This window comes from Podarcis pityusensis (assembly GCF_964106645.2).
Source record: "Podarcis pityusensis genome assembly, chromosome: 13".
NCBI classification, from domain to species: Eukaryota; Metazoa; Chordata; class Lepidosauria; order Squamata; family Lacertidae; genus Podarcis; species Podarcis pityusensis.
The window spans coordinates 19244926-19271689 of NC_138038.1; the positions used below are offsets into that span (position 1 = coordinate 19244926).

The 26764-nt window shown below is 46.3% G+C and overlaps 2 protein-coding genes across 2 annotated transcripts; both read right to left on the minus strand.

Moving 5' to 3' along the window:
* Positions 1 to 1417: 1417 nt before the first annotated feature.
* SGCA (sarcoglycan alpha) lies at positions 1418 to 26174 on the minus strand. Its single transcript, XM_080979449.1, has 10 exons — positions 26059 to 26174; positions 22485 to 22619; positions 21651 to 21802; positions 19371 to 19443; positions 15982 to 16180; positions 13579 to 13741; positions 13266 to 13474; positions 12414 to 12440; positions 3744 to 3947; positions 1418 to 1840 (listed from the first exon to the last, which is right to left on the minus strand). Exons 1-9 carry the CDS (start codon positions 26096 to 26098, stop codon positions 3755 to 3757), a joined length of 1191 nt encoding a protein of 396 aa, XP_080835575.1. The 5' UTR covers positions 26099 to 26174; the 3' UTR covers positions 1418 to 1840; positions 3744 to 3754.
* LOC308462113 (uncharacterized protein) lies at positions 10117 to 11042 on the minus strand. The gene has a single exon (XM_080979520.1). It carries the CDS (start codon positions 10829 to 10831, stop codon positions 10163 to 10165), a length of 669 nt encoding a protein of 222 aa, XP_080835646.1. The 5' UTR covers positions 10832 to 11042; the 3' UTR covers positions 10117 to 10162.
* Positions 26175 to 26764: the final 590 nt, after the last annotated feature.

Sequence of the window (26764 nt, forward strand, 5' to 3'; positions counted from 1 at the left end):
GCATCTTAGTGCAAATTTCTCCATATACACACGTCAATGCAATTTTATGCACGTTTTTGCAAGCAATTTCCCCTAATGTAATGCAATTTGATATGTCAGTTTCCATAATCACACATTTCAGCGTATGTGCATTTTCTTTACTCATTACCTGTCTGGAGAACTGCACGGCAAGATCCAGAGAACAGTGAATTCTGAAGGATGCTTCAGGTCACCTTATGTTCAGTGAAGTGTGATTTATGTATGTTTGCCTTTAAATGCGAACTGAACCAAATTTATCTCCATTCCTAGCTGGGGAGGCAGCCTTCTCAGAATATGAGGTATTGAGGATTTCTCTGTGTGAAATGAGAGAGTAGGCTGTGCAAGGACACAGCATGTGCTAAGGGTGTGTGGGAGATTTATTATATGCATTAATAGGTCCATGCTGAAGTGTGTGCAGGTAAAAAAAAAAAAAAAAGGTAAAGGACCCCTGGACGGTTACATCCAGTCAAATTCGACTATGGGATTGCAACGCTCATCTCGCTTTCAGGCCGAGGGAGCCGGCGTTTATTGTGTGTGTGTGTTTGTACACTCTGGCAGGATATAAACAAATATTTTGAAAATAAACGTTTGAGTTGTGTGTTGGAAATGAATGTTTCTCAGTGGTGGCTAGGCAGTGCCTTTGTTGGAAGTAGAGATAAGGTAGAAATTCAATTCGGCTTCCATTCAAAGCCCGATCTATCAAATCTGCACTTACCAAAACCACGTGAGAGCCAAAACAAAGCCATTTTTTTGAAGTTAGCACTTATCCAAGTTTTGCAGTGTAGCTCCCCAACCTATCCATGGTTACAAAAATGCATATATCAGGGGAAAGTATGCATTAGAATGAATATATTCATGAAAACTCGATACAAAAGTGCATTATATTAGGAAAAATTGCTTGGAAACGTGCATATCAGTCAAACCTGCATACAAAAATGTGCTTATTAGGAGAAATTTGCACTAAATTGCTGAAGAATTTTTATGAGGATTTATTTTATTTTTTTACAAAGAAAATTGCCAATTGTTGCAGAAATATGGAGGACAGAATTGAAGACTGGAAGAATGAGAAGCTGGGAGAACCAAAATGGACAGACCTTTCCATCCATTGCTGGAAAGTATTTACACCCATTGTACAAATGTGTGCGGGTGAAAATTAATGTGTGTGTGTGTGTGTGTGGTGCCATTTGGCACAGCATGTGTGTTGAAGTTGTGCATGAGGTTTTAGCATACCTTTAGTCTCCACTCTGATTTATGGGAGGTTTTCCAAGTTGAACCCATCAAAGCTGCATAACAGTTACGGAATGTGACGCTAACCAAGAAATCCAGCCTTTTGAAGGCTCTTAATTGGGGAGAAGGTAAATAAAAATAAAATAAAATAAATAAAAACAATACAAAGAAGCGTGTTCAACCTTTTATCACAACAAGGTGCAAAATGGTAATCAAAGGACTCTTTGATCGCAGTCACTCTATGGGTTCAAAGAGGTATTGTCGTGATGTTACCCACAGAACTCTGAGCACTGTAGTTCTGTGACCAAGGTTATGTACCCACAATGCCTGGCACCAGCAGCTCTGAACTACGCACCCACCACTTGGATATGTAGCAAAAACACAAAAACAGCATTGCCCCGGGAGTCAAAATGCTTAACCCTACAAACATACGCACAGAGTTACCGAATCCCCACCATTACCCCAATTTCCACCATTATCAAAGTGGAAACAAGCAGGAAAGCAAAATCCACTCTCCCGAGTTTCAAGAGAAGTTGCCTCAATATTGAGAGAAGTCTTTGGTGGGGACATTCTCCACAGCCTGGCCGGATTTGACCTGTTGGAGGGAAAGAGGAGGGGGGAGTTTAATACCACATGCTTTTCTTTGGCTTCCATTACTGAGTAGGGGGAACGGAGACTACAAGAGGGGTCATTCATCCACCAGAAGGTTTCTGTGTCTTTGTACAGTGGTACCTCGGGTTACATATGCTTCAGGTTACATACGCTTCAGGTTACAGACTCCGCTAACCCAGAAATAGTGCTTCAGGTTAAGAACTTTGCTTCAGGATGAGAACAGAAATCGTGCTCCGGCAGCGCGGCAGCAGCAGGAGGCCCCATTAGCTAAAGTGGTGCTTCAGGTTAAGAACAGTTTCAGGTTAAGTACGGACCTCCGGAAAGAATTAAGTACTTAACCTGAGGTACCACTGTACTTGCAAAAAAGAAAGAAAGAAAAAGGTTCCCCACCCCTGGAAAAAGGACAGGGTTAAATCCTGCCTTGACTGAGCACTAGCGTTATAACTTTTTGACTTTTTTTTTAAAAAATCACACCTCTTTCCTGTATCATAAAGGGATGAACTTTTGCTTAGAAACACTGAAAAAGGGACTAATTCTTCTCAGTTGCGAAAAAAAGGTCACCCCGAAATGAAAATGTAATGGGTTTAGGGGTTGCTCGTGCGTAAGTTGCCGCCACTCCTGGCTAGGTTACCTGGTTAACCCTTTCTGACTGAACAGCCTCCAGCATCGTGACTGTCTCAGTCGCTGGCAGAATCCGTCAGTGGGCGTTTCTTAAACTTCTTCCAGCACAAAAGTTCCTTGACACCAAGTCTCCTCCTACTCTCCCTGCGTGGAAGTCTTCTGCGCAGGGAGGGTGTGGGCAGCGGAGGACCCGTACTCTCTCCGCTGGTCTCCGGCGAGGAGTCTTGGAGCCTCCTCCCCGATTCCCCCATCTGCCCCCCTTCTCTACTGGTGTTACACTGATTTCCTTCCCCAGCAGACGGGCTCCCTCTCTCCCCACTGGGACCCTCTCCGCCATCCCTTTGGAGCCTTCCCTCCGCTTCCAGCTCCGATGGCAGTTCCCTGACAGAAAAGTTGGTATCACCATATATGTAACATTGCTACTCATAAGTATTAGCAATTTTTAAAACTTTATGGGACTGTTTAGAACTTTTACAGCTATCTGGAATTTCCTAAAACTGTATTGGAGAATCACTGGAAGCAGGAGCCATCTGTACTCCAGATACCAAGAAGTAATCAGTGCGCAGAATGCGCAATCAAAAGCGATGCGGGAATTTTATGGTGCTCGAGGCAGAAACAAAGACAAACTGCAACCTCGATTTATTCTAAGCAGTAAGAAATGATGTACAATGTACAAGGCATTATAAACTTTGCAATGATGTACAATGTACAAAGCACAAGTATTATAAACTTTGCAATCTCTGTTTTCCCTGTATACATGCTGTGCGCATTACAGAATACACTACAGTTGTAGCTTGGTTGTCAAACTTAATCCATTCCGGGAGTCCGTTCGATTCCCAGAACCGTTTGAAAACCAAGGCGCAGTTCTGATTGGCTGCAGGAGCTTCCTGCAGTCAATCGGAAGCCGCGTCGGACATTCGGCTCCCAAGAAACGTTCACAAACCGAAACACACACTTCTGGGTTTGCGGCGTCCGGGAGCCGATTTCTTTGGGAGCCAAGCCGTTCTACAACCAAGGTACCACTGTACCATTTTTGCTACATGTGCAAAAATCAATTTATTGATTTTGCGGTGAAATTTTTTTTCCAAACGATTTGGAAATGACAGTTCATTCCATTGTTTTTAGGCCAAAGTTCGTCTATCTAAGCTACAGGAACATGAGGTTGTAAAAAAATATATGTTATAACCCTACTGAACATGCCTGTTCCCAGGCATTCAAGGCCCCATTCACCTCTATGGCTCTGCAGTGGCTGTGGAGGAACTCACCTGACAAACGTTCACTGCTGAGCCAGGATGAGAGGCACCTGGGCAGTGTCAAAGCGGGCGCTTCTCATGGGATTGGTCCTCTCGCCTGTGCGGACGTTGAACATGGGCATGGTGGAGAGGGGCCTGGGAACATCTCGGGTGCTGGCCATCTCCCTCAGCTCCTCAGTGTTGTCGTGGATTGTGTGGTGGTGCACCATTTGGATGCTGAGGAAGAAAAGAAATGGTATTATCCCAACAGGGTTGATGTGGGAATAAAATGGGGAGGGAGGGAACCATGTACAATGGTACCTTGGTTCTCAAACTTAATCCATTCCGGAAGTCCGTTCCAAAACCTAAGCATTCCAAAACCAAGGCGCACTTTCCCGTAGAAAATAATGCAAAATGGATTAGCGTATTTTTTGCCCCATAGGACGCACTTTTCCCCCCTCCAAAAATGAAGGGGAAATGTGTGTGCGTCCTATAGGGCGAATGCAGGCTTCCGCTGAAGCCTGGAGAGCGAGAGGCATCGGGGCGCACCGACCCCTCTCGCTCTCCAGGCTTCAGGAAGCTATCCGCAAGCCTTGCAAGCCCGGCGGGAGTTCCCGTGGGCTCACAAGGCTTGCGGGCAGCAGCCTGCTGCCCAAAGCACGGGGAGCCCTCTGGAGGGCGCCCCGTGCTTCGGGCAGGTTACGCAAGGCTTGGGGCGGCACCCGCGGCTGGGGGGAAATAATTTTTTTTTATTCATTCCCCCCCCCCAAAATGAAGTGCATCCTATGGGCCGGTGCGCCCTATAGGACGAAAAATACGGTAATCTGTTCCAGACAATTAAAAACAACTCGTAAAACAGCAGTTTAACCTGAATTTTACTATCTTGCGAAACCGTTGATCCATAAAATGAAAGCAGTAAACAATGTACTGCAGTCACACAATCAATCAATCAATCAATCAATCAGTAACTGATCTGGGTTCCACACAGTCACAAAAACAAAACAAAAAAGAGCTGCAAAAACAAGAAAAATGCAAAATAAATAGCAAAAACAGACAGACCTCAGCATAACACTTAAAACGGAAGTGTGGCCATCAATTCGGAAGCGTAACACTCAAAACGGAGAATGTTCAGCTTCCGAAAAAAGTTCGCAAACTGGAACACTTACTTCCAGGTTTGCAGTGTTTGGATTCCAAGTTGCTTGAGTACCAAGGCGTTTGAGAACCAAGATACCACTGTACATGACTGAGAAGGAGAAGTGAGATATAAACAGGGCCAACCCACCCATGAGGCAAGGTGAGGTGACCGCCTCAGGTGGCAGGATCCATAGGGTCAGCAGATCCCAATGTAGATATTTAGTCCCCTCTTGTTCCTGATGTAGATCTTCCCTCATCCCTTCTTCCCTGGCAGGGAGGGAGGTGCCATTTTGAGGTCCTCCTCAGTCGCCAAAATGTCTTGGGCCGGCTGTGGCTATAAATGTGGTAATAGTAATAATAATCACGGGGCACAAGGACCAGTTGACCTGGCTTTACGATGATGCATGAAATGTATCCCACTTTAACTAGCAGCACCCCTCCAACAGCCAAGGTGGGAGTCTTCTTGTGGCCCTGCTTACCTGGAGATTAAACCTGGGCCCTTTTCTATGCTACATATTCTCTCCATCACTCAGCTGACATGTGGACACTGAGGTCCACCTCCCAGGGCCTTCTGGAGGTTCCCTCACTGTGAGAAGTGAGATTATAGGGAACCAGGCAGAGGGCAGTAGTGGTGCCCGCCCTGTGGAATGCCCTCCCATCAGATGTACAAGGAGATAAGTAACTATACAACTTTTAGAAGGCATCTGAAGGAAGGCCGGTATTGGGAAGTTGTTAATGTTTGATGTTTTATTGTGTTTTTATAGATGCTGGAAGCTTCTCAGAGTGGCTGGGGCAACCCCAGTCAGATGGATGGGATACAAATATTATTATTATTATTATTATTATTATTATTATTATTACTACTACTACTACTCTCATTTGTTGAGTTAACAAATAGTTCAATGTGTGTGTTTTTTTAAAAGAAAATAGCAAACCATTAAGTGGAAGAGGCAGGCGTGTGATGCAATACCTCAGGCAGTATCCTCGTGGCATCATAGAGCACTAAGCTGACATCACAGAGCATCCAGCTTTGTTCCCATGACAACTAGCTGGACCTAAATACTCAAATTGTGCCTGAGAGATGGACAGGATTGATTTGCCTTGCAGCTGAGCACCATCAACTTGAAATCCTCTACCCACCAAGGCAAGCAAACTCAAAAGTACTGTTGAGAGAGGTTGAAAAGAGATAACTGTTTATTCAGGAAACCCCAAGTATCGCAGCAAGGATTGGGTGAGTGTGCGGGCGAGTCAAGTTGTGAATGTGACAAGATATTCGGAGCCACAAAATCTCCAAACCTGTTTACGTTAAAAGACAGACGTGGTAGACACGTGTGGACAATACAGACCAAGAGAGAAAGACAAAAGCAACACCCCCGTTGACTTTCTTTAAATCTGAGAAGGGAGTGAGACACATTTCCCTCCCAGATAGAAACGAACCGACAGAACTATCCACCCAGAAACAACAACAAGAAGGGGGTCAAACAGAAGGCACTTTCTGAGCAATATGATGGAGTCAAAAGAATTTGCGGACGTTCCTTCGGCTGATGCATCTGAAACTGGCTCAACCAACGGAGACTCAGCTCCAGAAGACACTGAAGAATCTGATGTTTCTCCAAACATGCAATCCTCGGGTTCCTCTGAGGACCCTTCTTCCCTGGATCCTTCCTTGCAGAGAGGCAGAAGAACTCCTGGGGCAAAGACTGCTTCTGACCGCAATCCAACGAGAGCCGCTGTGCCCAAGCCACCGACCACCCACCTTTCCTTGCTGATATTTACAGCCGTGGCCACCTGCCGGAGAAAGACTGGGCTTTCCCTGCAATCTCTCCAGAAGACCGTGACCGACATGGGCTACGACATGGAGGAGAAGAAGCACTACTTCATGAGGTCCATCAACAACATGGTGTCCAAAGGGCAACTCTGGCAAGTGAAAGGGAAGGGAGCCACAGGCTTCTTCAAGGTCAACCCCAACATCGTCAAGAAGTACCAGCCCAAGATGAGAGGCCGGAAGGCCAAGGAAGCCGCCAAGAAAAAAGGCAGCCAAGCCACGTCCAAGAGTGGCAGGAACAAGAAGCAAGGGAAGGCAGAGTCCGGCCGAGGCGCAAAGAGAAGCAGGGCTCTCTCTCTCCCAGCTGCCCAGAATCAGGTCAAAGTGTGAAGGGTGCTTGCTGTGTCCTCCAGAGTGACTTCCGCATCCTTATGACGAATAAAGCAAGCCCTGTATTTAAAATTCACCGGTGTCTGTAATTTTTCCCATTCCTCAAAAAATCAAAATCACATATAAGTGGGGAAGGGGGAGGACAAAACTGAAAAACGGTGTGGGGGTGGGTGAATTGTCTTTTTCCAGTCTGTAGGTTCCATCATCATCATTTAAATTTGTATACCGCCCTATACCCGCAGGTCTCAGGATGGTTCGCGGGATATAATCCAAACACAGAAATGCGAAACGCACAATCAAAAGAAAAACAAAAAACCCAGTAACACTGCCAACACATTTTAAAAGGGCATCGGATGTTCATTGGCCAAAGGCCTCGTTAAAAAGGAATGTTTTTGTCTGGCTCTCAAAGGCTTATAATGAAGGTGCCAGGTGAACCTCACTGGGGAGAGCATTCCACAGATGGGAGCCACTACCAAAAGGGCCCGTTCTCATGTTATAGTAATAATAATAATATATTATTTATACCCCGCCCATCTGGCTGGGTTTCCCCAGCCACTCTGGGCAGCTTCCAACAAAATATTAAAATACAATAGTCTATTAAACATTAAAAGCTTCCCTAAACAGGGCTGCCTTCAGATGTCTTCTAAAAGTCTGGTAGTTGTTCTTCTCTTTGACATCTGGTGGGAGGGCGTTCCACAGAGCAGGCGCCACTACCGAGAAGGCCCTCTGCCTGGTTCCCTGTAACTTGGCTTCTCTCAGCGAGGGAACCGCCAGAAGGCCCCCGGCACTGGACCTCAGTGTTGTTACGCTCTGGAGCTGTCGTGGACGAGGCCTCCTTTTTCACCCACAATTTACTCACCATGTGGCTGTCGTTTTTCCTTGGTGGATGTTTTTTAATTGTACTTATTCTTTACTGTGAAATCACTTCAAGGAAGGCTTTCATGAATGAGAAGGGGGGAAATGCTATTCAATCCCCTTTCTGCATTAAACTGCAGTTTTGGTGGCGGGTGTGCGGGTGTTAATCTCAAAATGTGTATTTAAGATGTACTTTAATAGATTATCTACAGGCATCGTTTACCTCAGAATGCATAATTTAAATGTGCTTTGCTCTTGAAAGGAGTTGGGTACATTGGCAACATTTTTAATTGCCAGTAACTGCACTGCATTGAGATCTGGCGGTTAGCAAAGTACTTATCTGCGCATCAGTCCAAAAGGTGTAGGAAATTTCATGTAGGAATTTGCAGAGTTTGGATTCCTCGAGCATCCCTAAGGGCAGAATCACCTACCACATCAGAGGAGCTAGGAGCTACCAGTGTACAGTTGTACCTCAGAAGTCAAACACCTTGCGACGTGAACGTTTCGGCTCCCGAACGCCACAAACCCAGAAGTGAGTGTTCCGGTCTGCGAACCTTATTTGGAACCCGAATGTCCGACACGGCTTCCGATTGGCTGCAGGAGCTTCTTGCAGCCAATCGGAAGCTGCGCCTTGGTTCCCGAATGCTTTGGAAGTTGAACGGACTTCCAGAACGGATTCCCATGAGCCTCCACAGTGGCCGGAGGGGACGGGAAAACATTCTAAAATGGCGCTGTTCATCTGGGCGAGAGAGAGAGAGATGAGGGACCGCGTCAGGCCACAACCGCCAGTCACGGGAAAGACGGTGAGCAGCCATTATATTAGGACTTGCAGCTTTGAGGGAAAAGTGTGGCTACGGGAGGAAACGATGGACATACGTTCGCAAAAGCGGTGGATAACCTGATTTTTTTTTTTAAAAAAAGTATTAAATTAATTTAGTTTGATTTGTTGGTAATTTGGAAAACTAATAAAAATAGTTTTTTAAAACATTTATATTAGACAAAAATGCATATAAATGCTTATTTTGAAAGAAATCTGCACCAATGTGCTGATGATTTTCCACGAGGATTTTATTTTTTTAAAGCAAACAGATGTGGAAATGTGGAGAACTGGATTTATGACTGAAGCAGCAAGAAACTGAAAGTGACAGATTTGCTGATCCATCCCCAGCGGTGGGTGAACAGGCAATGTTCACTTCTGTCCCAAGACATCATGCCATGTGAACATACGTCTTGTCACACTATATGAGATTGCAGGAACTGGGCCACTTTCTACCCTCAAATTTTTTTCTGCTGGGTTAGGAAGTCCCGGCCACCAGTAGAGACAGTCTGCCACTCTGCTCCCCTGCCTTAGGGATACACACACACACACACGTGAATTCCCACTTTCCACCAAAGCTTGGTGGGCTGCCTTGAAATACTGGCTTAAGATCACAGTATTTGGCCTGGGGAAGGGATTACTTGTACATCTAACCAACAAAGAGTTTATCAGTCCATGGCTGAAAACTATGGCCAGAAAAGCCACCTCGATTGGACTGTCACCATCCCTTCTGTATCAACTGGGCTGTGATACCGCCCTTGTATCCCTGAGGCAAAGGCTTTGGGACATCTCACATAGCGACCAGCGATCCAGATCCAATGTAATCCAATGTGGCCCGATTGCAGCTGGAATCCAATACGGGCACGACTTCCAGTTAGCCTCTTATCTTAGGAATTTGTCCGTACCCACCTATCGGCGTTTATTTACCAAAGCTGGATTAACTGTATTTCCATCAGAAGTTCTAAACGGTAGACTGAGAGGCATCCCCTATCAGAATGAGCAAGCAAGGGATCAGCTGATCAAACCCTTACTAGCAAATTTGCCGGGAAAATCTGAAGCCTCCCATATTAAAAGCCTTCTGGAGGATAGGTCAAACGATATTACACTGACCATGGCAAAGTTTCTTTTGGAGGTCACAAGAAACAGAGACCATCATGCTCTAGACATAGCAAAATGACTACCTCGGTCTCTTTTGCCTGTTGTTTGGTTGTCTCAACTGTATCTTGTTTTGAAACTGTTTTGTGGGTCTATGGACCACAATAAAGATAGATAGATAGATAGATAGATAGATAGATAGATAGATAGATAGATACACAAACACATTTTGTGTATCAGACCTCTGGTTGCATCAGACCTCCATCTCAAAAGACTGAGAAGAAGCTGTCCTTTCTCATGTCTTTGGATCAGATGTTAACCATCTCAAATAAGAGGCACAAAAACAGAGGCACTTCAAATACGACACTTTATTCTTTTTCCTCCTTACACACAGCGTCAGCTATGGGAACCTGTCATCAGCATAGGACTCTGCAAGTCAGTCGGCTTAGATGTCATCCTCTTGGTCTTCTTCTTCCTCCTCTTTCTGCTCTTCCTCTTTTTCTTCTTGGGTACTTGCTTCGGCTTGAGATCTGGCAAGGCCTTCCCCTTCCCTTTCCCCTTCCCCTTCCCCCTTCTCCTCCTCTTCTGGCTCCTCCTCCTCAGCAACCTCATCATCATCCGGCTGATGGCGTAGCAGCCCGTGAGCCCTCGGCCAGTCAGCTTCCGCAGAACACCTTTGGCCACCAAGGCCCTCAAGACCCTCTTGAAGTAGCTCTTCTTCTTCTCAAGGTCGTATCCGGTGGCCGCCACACTCTTCTTGAGGGCTTGCAGGGAGACGCCATGACGTTTCTCTCCTGAGGCCACCACCTGGAAAATGAGCTTGGAGACACCGCGCTTCGGAAAGAGGAATTTCCAGGGGAAGGAAGGTTTGTGGAGCTCTCTGCTTTTCGTCTTGGACTTGGAGGTAGCTTTCAGGTGTTCGCCGGAACATGACGGCTGAGGCTCCCTTAAGGCCTGGTCTTCCTGATGTGCCGGGGGGTCAAAGATGTCTGCCGATATCTTCTCCTCTGAGCACTCCTCATTATTAACCAAGAAATCAATCTGCGTTTCGCCTAAGGCACTCATCTTCTCCTTAAGCCTGGCTTGTGTTGGTACATCCCTACGCTACCTGCCTCGCAGCTGAGGAAGATGTTGGGTGGTGATATCCTGTGCAAGGCAGATATGACAAAGCCATCCTGCTTTGCCAGAGGTTATGAGGTTACAGGGGAGGGACTTGGACTAAATGGTTGCCATGGAAACAGCTCGGTGCATTGTGGGATCACAAGCCCCCTGTGATGCTGCTCCCGTGTGATGATGTCATCAACAAAGGCACATTTCTATTCATGCATGGTAAGCTCCAAGACATGTCCAATGGCCCCAAGACATCCCTATCCTGTTCCAGACCAGGATATTTATTTTATTCAGACACCAGTGATGTCCCCCATTGTGACCAAGGGCAGTAGGCCCATTTAGGCTGTGCAAGACAGGTGTCAGGCTCCGGGCACTCAACTTCCTCCCTCCCCCTTTCACTGCAGGACAAAACGAAAAGAGTCCCTGACCATTTAAAGCAAGCATAGGCAAACTCTGCCCTCCAGATGTTTTGGGACTACAACTCCCATCATCCCTGACCACTGGTCCTGTTAGCTAGGGATGATTGGAGTTGTAGTTCCAAAGCATCTGGAGGGCCGAGTTTGCCTATGCCTGATTTAAAGAGTCTTTAATCATCACAGCAAAGGAACAAAGCATCCATTCTTGGAATTGAAGGTGTTCCCAATTCCCAGCTTGTGGGAAGTTTGGGAGATGGAGAAAATCTGATTCCCATTCTTTTGAGGGGAAATATCAATTTGAAAGAACTAATTTTACCAAGATTGCTATCATAGTAGTTGGGAGCTTGAGCTGACTCTGACCTACAAAAAGACTTAAAATCCATTTTCTCTCTTTGAATTTTATAAGAGACATAAAGACCAGGAAGAGTGATATACTTTACTCTGGAACTTTAAAGTCCCCTCAGAAATTTGCTCCTGGGGCCACGGGCCCCCTGCATCCCATGCTACACCACTGCATGGAACACACAGCTCCATCACCCCCAACACCACTCCCCACTCATAGCCCATTCACTGAGTATCCACTCTAACTAGTTTGCAAGGACGTCAGGTGACTTCCACTATTTACCGAGCATCCGTTCACCATCACTTTCCTAACCGCATAAAGTCAAAGCTTTGGGGGAAGTGGGTTTGTCGCAAAAAAGGTCCAGATAAATGCTAAAATTTGCCAGCCTGTGGTTGAATCTCACCCAGAAATATCAACTGTCTGGAAGTGACCTCAGCCTGTCTAATGGTGGGGCTGGCCCTGTAGTCATGGCACGTAAGGCAGGAATTTCAAAATGATTGCAAGGGTTTGGTCAACAGAAGAAGAAGAAATTCATACTTTCAATACCCGTGACTATATAACGCTGACGTGTGGGTTTTGTTTTATCCACATTTTCAAATAAGGTGTGTACTTTGGATCGCCTCACTTTTAAAAGACGACAATAGAAAATACAAAAAAGGGTGTGGCTGAAAGGGGAAAAGCAATTCTGAAATACAGACACTGGGTGTGGGGTATGTGGAAGTAATGATTTCACATTTTCACAAACCACTCACATGCAAATGGAGGCACAACTACTTACTCTGAGGTCTTCTGGTCCCTTTTCTGCCTACAATTTTAAAAAGGGAGAAAACTGGGGTTAGGTCCAATTTGGCAACAGAAAACCTTGAATTTAGTATACTCAGGGCTGTACGAAGATAACAACCATCCTGTATACTCTAGCTGAACATTTTCTGGACCTGTCCTTGGTAAATCACTGTCAGATTTTAACCCATTTTTGCCTTTTGGGAGACTGTGACCATGAAGAAAAAGTACTGACCAGAGAAGAGTGGCAGACCAAGCTGATGGAATGAATATGCAGAGGTGGCAAGACTGGTGGGAAAGATCAGAAATCAGAAAGACCGAGTATTTTCAAAAGACTGGAATGACTTTCTGACATATTTGAGAGATCACTGAAAACAGTTCAAATCATTGGCAGGAATACAGTGACACCCGTAATGTAACATTGGGTACTATGATTATATAACAGATAGAATACAGTAAAGTATGCAGGAATAAAATTTAGAATTGGAACCTATGGAGGAAGGAAGGAGGTCTCAAGGTTCAAAAGAATCCTTTTCTTTTTAATGTGTGAAAATGTTGTGTTTATGGTGTATAACTTTTTTGTAATGTACTACAGTAGCACCTCGGGTTACGTCACCCTTGGTAACGTAAACTTCAGGTTGCAAAAGCAGCAAACCCAGAAGTTTTTCACTGCGCACGCATGCGCAGAAGTGGTCTACCGCCGCGCGCATGCGTATAACAGTGATCCTCAGGTTGCGAAAACCTCGGGATCCGGCCAGACCTCCGGAATGGATCCCTTTCACAACCGGAGCCACCACTGTATTATGAAATGCCCATGGGAGGCTGTGGCCTCCCTCAGACTCAGACTTACACGCCTTCCCGTCGGCAGCACATGATGTAGGCCAGGAGGAGAGCGAGGAGGAGCGCCAGGAGGAAAGGGAGGAGGAAAGTGAGCAGGAAGTCGCTGAAGAACTCCCTGTCGGGGGCGTCATCCGGAGGATTGAATTCGCTGCCTTCCTCTAGCACTCCGTCTCCATAGATGGTCACTGCTTCCGTGGTGTATATATTGGTGAGATCTATCTGAGGAGCAGAAAAAAGGGGGTTGGAAGGACAGAGGGGGAGTGAGCATCTCTGGGATGGCCTAGCGCATGCCACCACCCACTTTCTCTAGCTTCCTCTCTCACCAAGGTGAGGTTGCACCAGTCGATCTGGAACCGAGGGCTGAAGGTGTCATAACAGATGAGGGCCGGCTGTTGCTGCAGCTTGCACCGGTTGCGGTTGGCAGGGGACATGACCTTGGTTAAGCACTCGTTGAATGGCTCCTTGGAGCCCACCTTGATGAACACCCTGCAAGAAGGAGAAGAAGGCCACCGAGACCATATAACACCGGTCCTGAAAGACCTACATTGGCTCCCAGTACATTTCCAAGCACAATTCCAAGTGTTGGTGCTGACCTTTAAAGCCCTAAATGGCCTGGGAGCTGGACCTCAGTGAATGATGGGGGGGTGGAAATGCTCCTTCAGGTATACTGGGCTGAGGCCAAAGGAAAGCAGGGCAATATGTTTGGCACCAGCTGGGCTGCAGGAGTTGCTGGAAGGAGGCATAAAAGACACCATCCAACTGTCTTAGTGACACCACTCTGGATTTGTGTAGGGTTTACTCCCAAGCCTTTTCTTCTCCCAAAATATCCCACAAGGCAGCGGAGGTTTAGGACCAGAGTTTTCCTTCTCCTAGATGGGCTACCTTCCCTGGTGGGCGAGTCCCATCTGCCCCTCACTTCCCTCTACAGGTCATGGAGAAACTGCCTTCTTGACCATTGAACCCACACTTGGTCTTGTCTGCTCAATCCACTGGAGCCTGTCTTCGCATGCAGAGGGAAGTCCTTATCTCACGTGGGATTTGAGACCCAGACTGACACCTTTGGTATTGGGCAATGCAGAAGAGGCTTTCAATGAGCAGCTTTCCGATCTGCAGTGCTAGCAAGCCAGAAAACGTGTACAGTTGAGCCTTGCTGTTCAACAGATAAATACTCCTTTTCCTGTTATTTGGCCTCCCAATTTACAGTTTCTGAGGGCGGTGGAACAACCAAGTGGGGCCCCTCTGTGATCTTCGCATCTGCCAGGTGTGGAGAGTCCGCCTCCCCTCCAGGAATTTCACAGATAAGAATTAACAGGCAGTTTATATTTTAGTCCATGGGTGGCGCTGTGGTCCATACCACAGAGCCTAGGGCTTGCCGATCAGAAGGTCGGCGGTTCGAATCCCTGTGACGAGGTGAGATCCCGTTGCTCGGTCCCTGCTCCTGCGAACCTAGCAGTTCGAAAGCATATCAAAGTGCAAGTAGATAAATAGGTACCACTCCGGCGGGAAGGTAAGCAGCATTTCTGTGCACTGCTCTGGTTCGCCAGAAGCGGCTTAGTCATGCTGGCCACATGACCCGGAAGCTGTACGCCAGCTCCCTTGGCCAATAAAGCGAGATGAGCGTCGCAACCCCAGAGTCGTCTGCGACTGGACCTGATGGTCAGGGGTCCCTTTACCTTTACCTTATATTTTATAGTTCTTTTATACGTTTATATTTTTATAAGTTTATGCAGTGGTACCTTGGGTTAAGAACTTAATCCATTTCGGAGGTCCGTTCTTAACCTGAAACTGTTCTTAACCCGAGATACCACTTTAGCTAATGGGGCCTCGCGCCGCCGCGCAATTTCTGTTTTCATCCTGAAGCAAAGTTCTTAACCCGAGGTACTATTTCTGGGTTAGCGGCGTCTGTAACCTGAAGCCTATGTAACCTGAAGCATCTGTCACCTGAGGTACCACTGTATTTTATAGTTCAGGCATCAGGATGCAAGCAAAAATCCACATCCCTCCCCAAGGAGAGCAGTTGGCTTCTCTAACTTTTGCCCCTTCCCCCTTCCGCAAGTAATAGGTGCCAACGGGAGATTCCTCCTTCTCTCTGCAACCTTTGTTCTCTAATACATTTGGATCTCCAAGTTCATGGAGGGAGTGTCCCCCACTCTTTCTAATGACGTCTCTGCTATCTGTCCCCTCCCTTCTGTTCCCCTTGCCATTATCTCCCAGCTAGGTAACTCCTGCCTAAACTGCTCTGTGTCTGTGTCTGTCTCGGCTTCTGAGACAACTGTAGGCAACGGGGGGGGGGGGGGGGAGGGTGAATCTTCCGCCTCCAGCTCCTTTTCTGAGAGAAGCTGCTCTGCTGGGAATGCATCCCCCATCCCTTTGCTTCAGACCATTCCCTGGCAGAATCTGAGGAGATTCTGTAGAAAAGGAGGCAGCCTTTCCAGTACAGTGGTACCTCGGGTTACATACGCTTCAGGTTACATACGCTTCAGGTTACACACCCCGCTAACCCAGAAATAGTGCTTCAGGTTAAGAACTTTGCTTCAGGATGAGAACAGAAATCGCGCAGCGGCGGCGTGGCGGCAGTGGGAGGCCCCATTAGCTAAAGTGGTGCTTCAGGTTAAGAACAGTTTCAGGTTAAGAACGGACCTCCGGAATGAATTAAGTACTTAATCCGAGGTACCACTGTATTGGGGACCATTTCTACAGCCTGCAAGAGACTCCCTTCCTCTTACCCTTCCTTCCGGTTTTCAATGGGCAAAGGTACACGGCCTCCCCGGTCCAATGCTGAGGTAATATTGACGACGGTCAGGCCATCTTGTTCCCACATGCTGTCCACAGCTTGCTGGAAAAGATCCTGGATATCTGCTGGCAGTACTTCCTCCACATCCCAGTTCTTCACCAGGAAATCCGCCTGGTATGGCATTTCTCCATCTACAGAAAGAGTTTATAGTTAGGATTAGGGTTAGGGGATATATGCATTACTTCCCACCACAAAAAGTCCTGGTCCATCTGCCCAGCCCACCTCTGTCTGCCCTCATCCAGCTGCCCCATACGGGGATCGAACCTGCAACCTTGAGCGTTATCAGCACTGTGCTGCAGGACTGACCTGCTGGGAACCTGAAGGGCCCTGCCCTGCCTCTCTTCACCTGGCTTGGGGCGGGGCCTGACAGGCTCCATGAAGGACTGCTGCTGCTGCTGGGCAGAGAGGCCTCCATTTTTGTTTTTAATTGCTTTTATTTTTTTATCTATGTCATTTTGATGTGTGCCATTTGATGTAAGGAAGTGAGAGCTGGACCATAAAGAAGGCTGATCGCCGAAGAATTGATGCTTTTGAATTATGGTGCTGGAGGAGACTCTTAAGAGTCCCATGGACTGCAAGTAGATCAAACCTCTCCATTCTGAAGGAAATAACCCCTGAGTGCTCACTGGGAGGACAGATCCTGAAGCTGAGGCTCCAATACTTTGGCCATCTCATGAGAAGAGAAGACTCCCTGGAAAAGAACCTGATGTTGGGAAAGATAGAGGGCAGAAGGAGAAGGAGACGACAGAGGACGAGATGGTTGGACAGTGTTCTCGTAGCCACCAGCATGAGTTTGACCAAACTGCGGGAGGCAGTGGAAGACAAGAGTGCCTGGCGTGCTCTGGTCCATGGGGTCACGAAAAGTCGGACACGACTAAGCGACTAAACAACAACACCATGTTATTTTAAATTGTGATTAATATTAATGCTGTATTTTTAGTCTTAGATTGTGTGATTTATGTGGAAATTGTTTTCCCTTTGGTTGTGTATTTTTTGATGTGTTTTATTTATTATGACTTTTGTTATGTTGATAATTATGTACATTTTGTCATGTTGTAAGCTGCCTTGAGCACTGTTTTAACTATGGAAAGGCGGCGTACAAATAAAATGATGATGAAGATGATGATGAAGAAGATGATGATGATGATGATGCTCTAACCAACAGAGCAGAATAGGCCCCGCAACTCACCATTTGTTGGGGATAATTTGGACGGAAATTCCCAGGTGTCAAAAAAGGTTATTTATGTATGTCACAGTTGCAGCCCATATTTTGTTAGCCCCAAAATGGAAAACGAGTGAAGTCCCAACTAAAGAAGAATGGCAACTTAAACTGATGGAATATGCACGTCTTGCAGATCTAACTTATAGAATAAGAGAACAAGAAGAACATACATTTAAGGAAGATTGGAAAATGTGTATTGGAGTGGTACTGTCTACCATTCATGTAAAGAAACACCTCTTTCTCTCTGTTCTTCCCTGTTTGTTCCTTGACTCCCACAAACTGTCCCTTCTATTTAGGGTCTAAGCCCATGATCCCATGTATCAGCTGACTCCCAGCATCCAATCAAATCTCTTCCTCTGTGGATTGTGAGCCTAGACCGCTCAGTTGGTTAGAGCGAGGTGCTGATAAGGCCAAGGTTGCAGGTTCGAAACCTGTATGGGACATCTGCCATTGCAGGGGGTTGAACTAGACGGTCCTCTTTCAACTCTACAATTCTAAGAAAGGGAAGGCAGGGCTCTCTCAAGCCACTTTCCCCATACTGCTCAAAAACTGATAAACCTCTATCATGCTCTTTTGCTTTATACTAAGCTTAAAAGCTTCAATTTAGCCTTTGCTTGCAGGCAAAAGCGCTCCAACTCTTTGATCATTTCCCCCTAGCGCTATTACATCCTTTTGAGACAGGGAGATGATATTCTATTTGAAGCCACACTGCAGCCGCCTGGCAGAAAGGCATTGCGATGCCTGCTGTTTCCTTTCCAGTTCCTTTCATAATCGCTCCAAAGCCTGACGCGTCATTTGACACATACTTGCAGAGTGATAATCCTGAGCCCGTTTGCTAGAGAGAGAAAGCGCTACGGAACACGGCGAGGCTTATTATTCCTGAGTAAACCAGCACAGGGGGGAGATTGGATAGCTCAGTCGGTAGAGAATGAGACTTTAAATCTTAGGGTGGCCGGTTCGAGCCCCACATTGGGCAAATGATTTCTGTATTGGACTAGATGACTCTCATGATGGTAACTTCCAACTGTACAGTTCTAGGATTATGCAGTGGGGAAGGGACATAGATCAGTGGAAGAGCACTTTAAATGGATGTGCTTTAAATATATGATGTTGATCTGCCCCGATACATGTTTAAGGCAAAAGGTCTAGGGTGGAGGGGACCCCTCACATTTGCCTCATGAGGGTCTCACATTTGAGCTGTGGGCAGGTAAAAACACAGCTAGATTCTTGGACCAGTAAAAGTATTGGGAAATAATCCACAATGAATTGAAAAAAAAAAAGTGTTTAGAAGTACTTTTCCAAAAAAAACCTGAGTCCTTTTTGTTAGGGATAATTTAGATGGAAATTCCCAGGTGTCAAAAACATTTATGTATGCCACAGCTGCAGCCCGTATTTTGTTAGCCCCCAAATGGAAAATGAGCGAGATCCCAACTAAAGAAGAATGGCAACTTAAACTGATGGAATATGCGCGTCTTGCAGATCTAACTTACAGAATAAGAGAACAAGAAGAACATACACTTAAGGAAGATTGGAAAATGTTTTTTGAATATATGGGGGGAATTGTGTACACTTGAAAATGTTGGCAGCAGTAAGATAAATTCAACCATGTAAATAAGTTTTGTCGGATGTAATAATGGAATACTGAATGGTTTAGCTTCTGTAAAATATGCAGGGATTTATGTTATGCAAAATGAACCATGGAAAGAGAAGAAGGGAAGTCATTGACATTTTAAGGTTGTTTAAATGAGTATTCTAAAGTGTAAAACAGAAATAAACACACACACAGAGAGAGAGAGAGCTAGATTTGATTCCTCATCACTGGCCCAGGAGAGGGCCAAGCCATCACTGGCATCAATAAGCCCAAATAATGCATATATATACATTGGGCCTAAATGGATTTGGAAGTCTTCTCCAACTTTCCTGGCTCGGGTCGACATCTGCTCACCCACCTTCCCGCAAAAGCCCAACAAAGGCCTTTCATGGGAGTCCAGGCAATGAGGAATTTGCACCCAGCCAAGATCCAGTATCCCCACCAAAGTCAATTGTAAGGAAATACAGCTGAATTTGCCCCATATACTTCATGGAGGAGGGGGAATTACCTGAAGATGGGGCGACGGTGATGATCATGGTTTGCCTCGCAGTCTCATAAGTGTATCTGTTATATGCCTTCACCTGTCACAAATAAGAGAAAGAGATTTGGGGGTTAATTTAATTTTTCTTAAAACACATGCCCAAACACACCGGACCTTCCAAATGTCCCTATTTTCCAGGGAGATATACAGAAACCATCCCAGCTTCTAATCTGATCCCAGAATGTCCCACTTTTCCTTAGGACACCCCTATTTTCACTGGAGAAATATTGGAGGGTATGGCCCACACACCGTTGTATCTCAGCCTTCAAAGGGAAAAAAAGCAGGTTTCCAATAAGGAGAACAGCAAATAAATAGTTTCTGGGCCGATGGCTACCACAAAGGCTGGAAGCAGAAGCAATCATATCCTGTGTCTGAGTGGAACTGGCTCTTCAAAGCTGGTACTGGAGATATCTGGTTACAGGTACGTAGGTAGCCATGTTGGTCTGTGTTATGTACTGAAGTTCTCACCCTGGGCCAGCAGGGGGATACTGTAGATAGTTTTCACTCAGGTCCGCATATGCAAATAAGGGATTGAAAGTGACGTTCAGTGATTGGATAGTTACAGAAAGTTGTTACTGTTGCTTTGTAGTTGAGCTCTATATAAGCAGGCTGGCTGAACCCTTCAGTTCAGTTCTGTTCTTGCCTGTGAATAAACAAGAGCTGTCTGAAGAATCTCTGTGTTGTCTGATATGTTCACCCACAACTTAACAGTCTGCCGTAGTCAAAACAAAATAAAAAAATTCCTTCCAGTAGCACCTTAAAGACCAATTAAGTTTGTAAGTGGTATGAGCTTTTGTGTGCATGCATGAAGGTATCTGAAGAAGTGTGCATGCACACGAAAGCTCATACCAATAACCAACTAAGTTGGTCTCTAAGGTGCTACTGGAAGGAATTTTTTAATTTTGGAGATATCTGGCTGCAGCTAGTAGCGATGGCTGGTGCCGGGATTCCCCCATCAGCTGGGAGGCATGGGGCATTCTTGGCATGACAGAGTGAGTCCAGCAGGTCCCAGTCAGCTTAGTCCACCGAGACCCAGGGCAAATGTACCCAGCTACCCCCTACTAGGGCAGAAGGCATGGACGCCATGACAAGCTGAGCCAGCAAATTCTTGCTTTGTCCCTTTTCTCTGCTGATTTCAACAAGACAAGGCTGAGACTAAGGAGGAGGAGGAGGAGGAGGAGGAGGGGAAGGAGGGAGAGGGGGAGAGGACAGGCGGTGCCCAGTGCCAGATTTACGTATAAGCTAAACAAGCTATAGCTTAGGGCCCCACTCTCTTGGGAGCCCCCAAAAAATTAAAGGGAAAAAACCCTGGATGAACATTTCCAAAATATAAGATAAAAAACAAATGAAACAAAACCTACATGGAGCAACAGTGTTTTGTGTTGTGTAGGCTCCTATGATGTAAGTCATGGGCCCCACCTGCTAGCCTGCTCCCTAAAATATCACTGGTTTGCACATTTCTATATATAGGGTGCCTACATTCTGCATGGACTGGTTGCAGGGCAACATGTGCAAATGGCTTTAGGTACCTACGAGGTCCATAAATTACCAGATAACATATATTCAACAACAAAAACAGTGACCATTTATTGTTGATAAAGGATAGCTAGGCATATAAAGGGAACCATTACCTTCAGTAACTTAGGGCCTCATCAGACCTAAAACCCTCCACTGGAGGGGCGGGGAGGGGAGGAACAGGGTTTAATTTGGTTTGAATTTCATTGCAGACCAACTTAATTAAGGGCTTGTCCACACTTACGTTTGCCAGTGATTTCTAGTCATGGGTTTTAGCCATACCCCCCAATATTCCTCAGGTGAAAATAGGGACATGCTGTACATCAGTGCTCCACTGCTGGTGCTGTCCCACAGGGGCAGAGATGCAGTTGCAGGGCCCAATCCATGGCACCAGGTTGCCCCCAAAATTCAGGGGCATTGGCGTGTGGTGCATGTGTTTGACGTCAAGATTCTCCCCCCCCCCCCAAAAAAATAAAAAAATCTTGGGAACTGTAGCTTGTTAAGGGTGCTGGCGATTGTAGTTCTGTGATGGGCAAACTACCATTCCCATTGTGGTGTTTTTTTTGGGGGGGGGGAGCCATATGTTATAAATATGCTTTAGCTATAGGATGTGGGCATGACTTCAGGCTCAGCCTGGACCTGGGCTTCTGCCCAGGACGCTCTCAAGTGAATCTTGAGCAAAATAGATGACCACCCCCCTGTCCGTCAGGGAATTATAGAACATGCACGCACCTCAATTGTTTGCTTGCCGAGTTCTTTGCTTGTGGGGGACCCGTAGAGATATCCCGTCTGGTAGGGGGTGCGTTGAATGTAGCGCAGCCAGCGGGGCAAGTCTGGGTGATCCAGAAGATTGGTGTGGAAAGTGACAGGGGCCTCAGGCGGTTCTGTAAGATTTCAGACCCAAATTGAGCTAATGTTGTGCTTCTTCTGCGCTCCCTGGGAGATGGAGATGCTATCCTGAAGCTTGTTCCTTGAAACACCTAGGCTACACTGTATAGGGTTGATCTCTATGGAGGCAGGACTAACAACAACAACACAGTGGTACCTTAGTTCTCGAACGTAATCCGTTCCGGAAAACCGTTCGACTTCCGAAACGTTCGAAAGCCGAGTTGCAAAGGGCTGGCTGCAAGTTCAATTGAGAAAACTGAAAATCATGCAGCAGAAGCCGTTCGACTTCCAAGGCACGTTTGAAAACGGAAGCGTTTACTTCCGGGCTTCCAGCGTTCGGAAACCGAACGTGTTAGATTGTAAGCACTCGGGGCAGGGACCTGTCCTTTTGTAGTCTTGGCATCAAAGAGCGCTTCACACAAGCTTGCTGCAGATCACTCTTAGGATTCAGCTGAAATAATATACTACTGTGATTGACAAAGCAGAGCAGCTAGCTCCATGAATAATAATAATAATAATAATAATAATTACTTTGTTTGTTAATCACAGCAACATATATAGATCTAGGTACACAGACACATGCCATTATGTAGACAAAACCGTATCTGTAGAAAGGCAGCTAGCTATTTAACTGTGCCTGGGATGGATTGAAAGGAAACCGCTCCTGGTTACCCTTACCATTTTCGTCCATGGAGGAGGGAAAGGCATCCTTAAAGTCGTCTATTTCAAACTCGTGGACAAAGATCTCCCCAACCACGGCATAGAGATTGAGGACAGGGAGGCTGACAGCCAGGCCCCGGCTGAAGAGGAGCCCTAAGACAGAGCAGAGAAGACACGGGATTAGATCCAGAATCCGGATTCGTATGACACAAAAGACAAACTCTCAATGTTCTCCACTGCCTTTTGCTTTTCAGCAAACTGAGGGTTTTTGCACAGCCCAAGACGGAGCTTAAAATCGCTGGGAAGCCTGCACACTCAACCGAAAGAGTCATCAAAGTTGGTACCATATTTTTCGCTCTATAAGACGCACCAGACCACAAAACGCACCTAGTTTTTGGAGGAGGAAAACAAGAAAAAAAATATTCTGAATCTCAGAAGCCAGAACAGCAAGAGGGATCTCTGCGCAGTGAAAGCAGCAATCCATCTTGCTGTTCTGGCTTCTGGGATAGCTGCACAGCATGCATTTGCTCCATAAGATGCAGACACATTTCCCCTTACTTTTTAGGAGGGGAAAAGTGAGTCTTATAGAGCAAAAAATACGGTAATTATCCGCTTTGGAACGTGACTTGGCTGAGCTCGTAACGCCCAGAATGCTTCTTCACCGGGCAAATGGTTTCTCAGTCCTCTGTAAATTGACATTATTGCGCTGTGCTTGCTTTTCATTTCCATCAACTGCCTTTATACCATTATACTGTAGCGTTTTGCAAGTTGTTTTAATTTCCCTGTTATTTTAACTTTTCGTAAGCTGCCCTGGGGGCCTTTTGAGGGGCAAGACAGAAATCCCTAAAATAAAATAAAGCCGGGGGCAAGCTTTCAAACTGCACATGTGTCAAACCAAATTGGCCTTTGTTTGATTCATTCTTCACCTCATGTGCTTTGTTCTCTGACTCTGCCATTCGAATGATGGCTGTTTCCTTTTTCTTCTTCCTGGCCTTCATAGGGTCGGGACATCTAAATGTTGCTAAGGCAATAGATTTTTCTTACCCTTTGCTTCTTTTATACCCAAGACAACAGGTTTTTCCTTTTCTTTTACAGTATTGTCCCTGGAGAGAAATTGTCACTTCCTTGCAAGAGCAAAGCTCATTTGCAGTCTGATTTAATAACATTCATATCTTGCCACCACACCTCACACAATGCAGCAGGGTAGTTCAAGGTCTTGTCAAGCACAACAAGTTCTATATATCTTGGTTCATAGATAGATAGATAGATAGATAGATAGATAGATAGATAGAGATAGATATGTTTTATAATTTAAAGTACCGTATTTTTCGTCCTATAGGACGCACTTTTTCCCCTCCAAAAATGAAGGGGAAATCTGTGTGCGTCCTATGGGGCGAATGCAGGCTTTTGCTGAAGCTTGGAGAGCGAGAGGGGTCAGTGCGCACTCTCCAGGTTTCAGGAAGCTATCAGCAAGCCTGGGGAGCCCGCGGGAGTTCCCGCAGGGCTCCCTAGGCTGCGGATAGCAGCCTGCTGCACGGAGCGCGGGGTGCACTGGAAGCAGAGCGCCCGGCGCTTCGGGAAGACATCCGCAGCCTGCTGCACGGAGCGCAGGGAGCGCTGAAGCAGAGCGCCCCACACTTCGGACAGACATCGGGCAGCCCCACAAGCTCGGGGGACAGTGGGGAGGCGAAGCGCCGCCATCCCGCTGTTCCTCGACCTGGTTTGGAGGCTGGCGCTGGGGAGAAGCGCGCTTCTCCCCAGTGCCAGCCCCACAAGCTCGGGGGACAGCGGGGAAGCGGAGCGTTGCCATCCCGCTATTCCCCAACCTGGTTTGGATTCCCCGACCTGGTTTTGGGGGGGGAAATAAAGGGGAAATTTTTTTCCTTTATTTCCCCCCAAAAAAACTAGGTGCGTCCTATGGGACGAAAAATACGGTACTCATTTTTACAGCCTTAAGATATCAATGACGTTCCTTCTTCTCTTTCCATGGTTTATTTTGCATATCATAAATCCCTGCATATTTCACAAAAACTATACCTTAAAGTACAGTGGTACCTTGGGTTAAGAACTTAATTCATTCCAGAGGTCCCTTCTTAACCTGAAACGGTTCTTAACCTGAGGTACCACTTTAGCTAATGGGGGCCTCCTGCTGCCGCCGTGCTGCCGGAGCACGATTTCTGTTCTCATCCTGAAGCAAAATTCTTAACCCGAGGAACTATTTCTGGGTTAGCAGAGTCTGTAACCTGAAGTGTCTGTAACCTGAAGTGTCTGTAACCCGAGGTACCACTGTATTCTGTTATTACATCCATCATAACTTATTTATACTGTTGAATTTATCTTAATGCTGCCAACATTTTCAGCTGTACACAGTTATTTCTCATATATTCAATAAACGTTTTCCAATCTCCCCTAAACATATGTTCTTCTTGCTTTCTTCTTCTATATGTCAGCTCTGAGAGTTGTGCATATTCTGTCAAGTTGCCATTCGTCTTTGGTTGGGACCTCACTTGTTTTCCATTTTGGGGCTAACAAAACATGGGCCGCAGCAGTGGCATACATAAAGAACCATTTTTGACACCTGGGAATTTCAGTCTGAATTATCTCCAACAGAAAGGACTCTGGGGGTTTTTTTGGGGGGGGGAAGCACTTTTGAATATTTTTTTCCAATTCATTATGTATCATTTCCCAATACTGTTTTACCCTTTTACAAGTCCACCACATATGAAAGAACTTTGCTTCAACCTCTTTGCATTTCCAGCACTTATCTGATTCAGTCTTACACAACTTAGCAAGCCTACTCAGAGTTAAATACCATCTGTAAATCATTTTCAAGTAGTTCTCCTTGGTTCCCCTTTCTTAAGCCCTTTTCTCAAGTATCTACCCCTGTGACACATGCTACACGATGGAAAGATCCCACATGTACCAGTAGATTCTGCTAAAGTTACCTACTTGGTTATGAGAAACACCACTTGTGCAATTAATGTGTATTCTTTAGCAGGATTGTGAAACCGCATTACTCCTCAGTTTTGTTTTGTTTCCATTCCTGGGTCCTTACTTAACGTTGGTGCGCCAGCTGCTGCTGCAAAGGGCATATTTGGAAATGCAACCGAAAGCATTTTAAAAGATTTTGCCACTGCCCCTGCTCTCCCTCACAAATATGGCAACAGCTGTCTCTGCGCCAAGCGGCAAACGAAAGGGGCTGCAGCCTGAGACTAAAATTAGAAGGCGTTGCAAAAGAGAGGAAGCAAGAAAAAGCAGGCAAACTTCCTGGTCCCCAAGAATTTTAGGCACACGGGTCCTGCTAAAAATTGTACCGAAAGACACACAGCAGGGTGAAAAACGTACATGTAGCTACTTCTTTCTTGACTAGAGTGGAGCTCTTCTTCAAAAAAAAAGTTTGGAATAGCCTTTGATACAGTGTCTGACCAACATCTCTTTCCGTGGCTACTCATCCTGTTCTAAAACAGGTCCTATGGCATTCCTATTCCAAATCCTATAAGTGGAGCCTAAAGATAAAGGCACACAAACACACAGATACCCTCTGCTGCACAGCAGATTCCTGTATGCTCCCATACAAAATCCAGAAACTTGCCTGCAAGGAAGCAGCTCGCAATCAGGCGCTGTCCTGCCATCTTTCAAGAGGAAAGTTTTGATCGACAGAGGCAGGTTGCGATCACAGGCGGTGGGAGGGTGTGCGCGCCTTGTGTCAGACAGAGGGGGTTAGGAGAATGGGTGTCAGCAGAGTCCCGAGCATCAGGCCCTGTCACTGCCTCAAGGGGGCACTGCAAGACTGCCAAAACAGCAGGCGACGAGATGGTCCCATTGCTGAGCAAAACTGCAGGATACAGACTGCACCAGCCACCCCTGTAGAAGCCACTTGCATGGTTAATATCATGACGATGTAACACAGCAAGGTGGAACAAATAATACAGGCTGTGTGAAGCCTGGCAAACGGAGGGTTAATCCAGACAAGACAGGGGTGCACCTTGGCTAGAAGGAAAGGATGTAGCTCAGGAGTAGAGCATCTGCCTTCTGCAGCAAGTCCCAGGTTTGATTCTCAACATCTCCAGTTAGGGCTGGAAATATCGCCTACCTAAAACACCCGACAGGGACACGGGTGGCACTGTGGGTTAAACCACAGAGCCTAGGACTTGCCGATCAGAAGGTCGGCAGTTCGAATCCCTGCGATGGGGTGAGCTCCCGTTGCTCAGTCCCTGCTCCTGCCAACCTAGCAGTTTGAAAGCAGGTCAAAGTGCAAGTAGATAGATAGGTACCGCTCCAGCGGGAAGATAAACAGC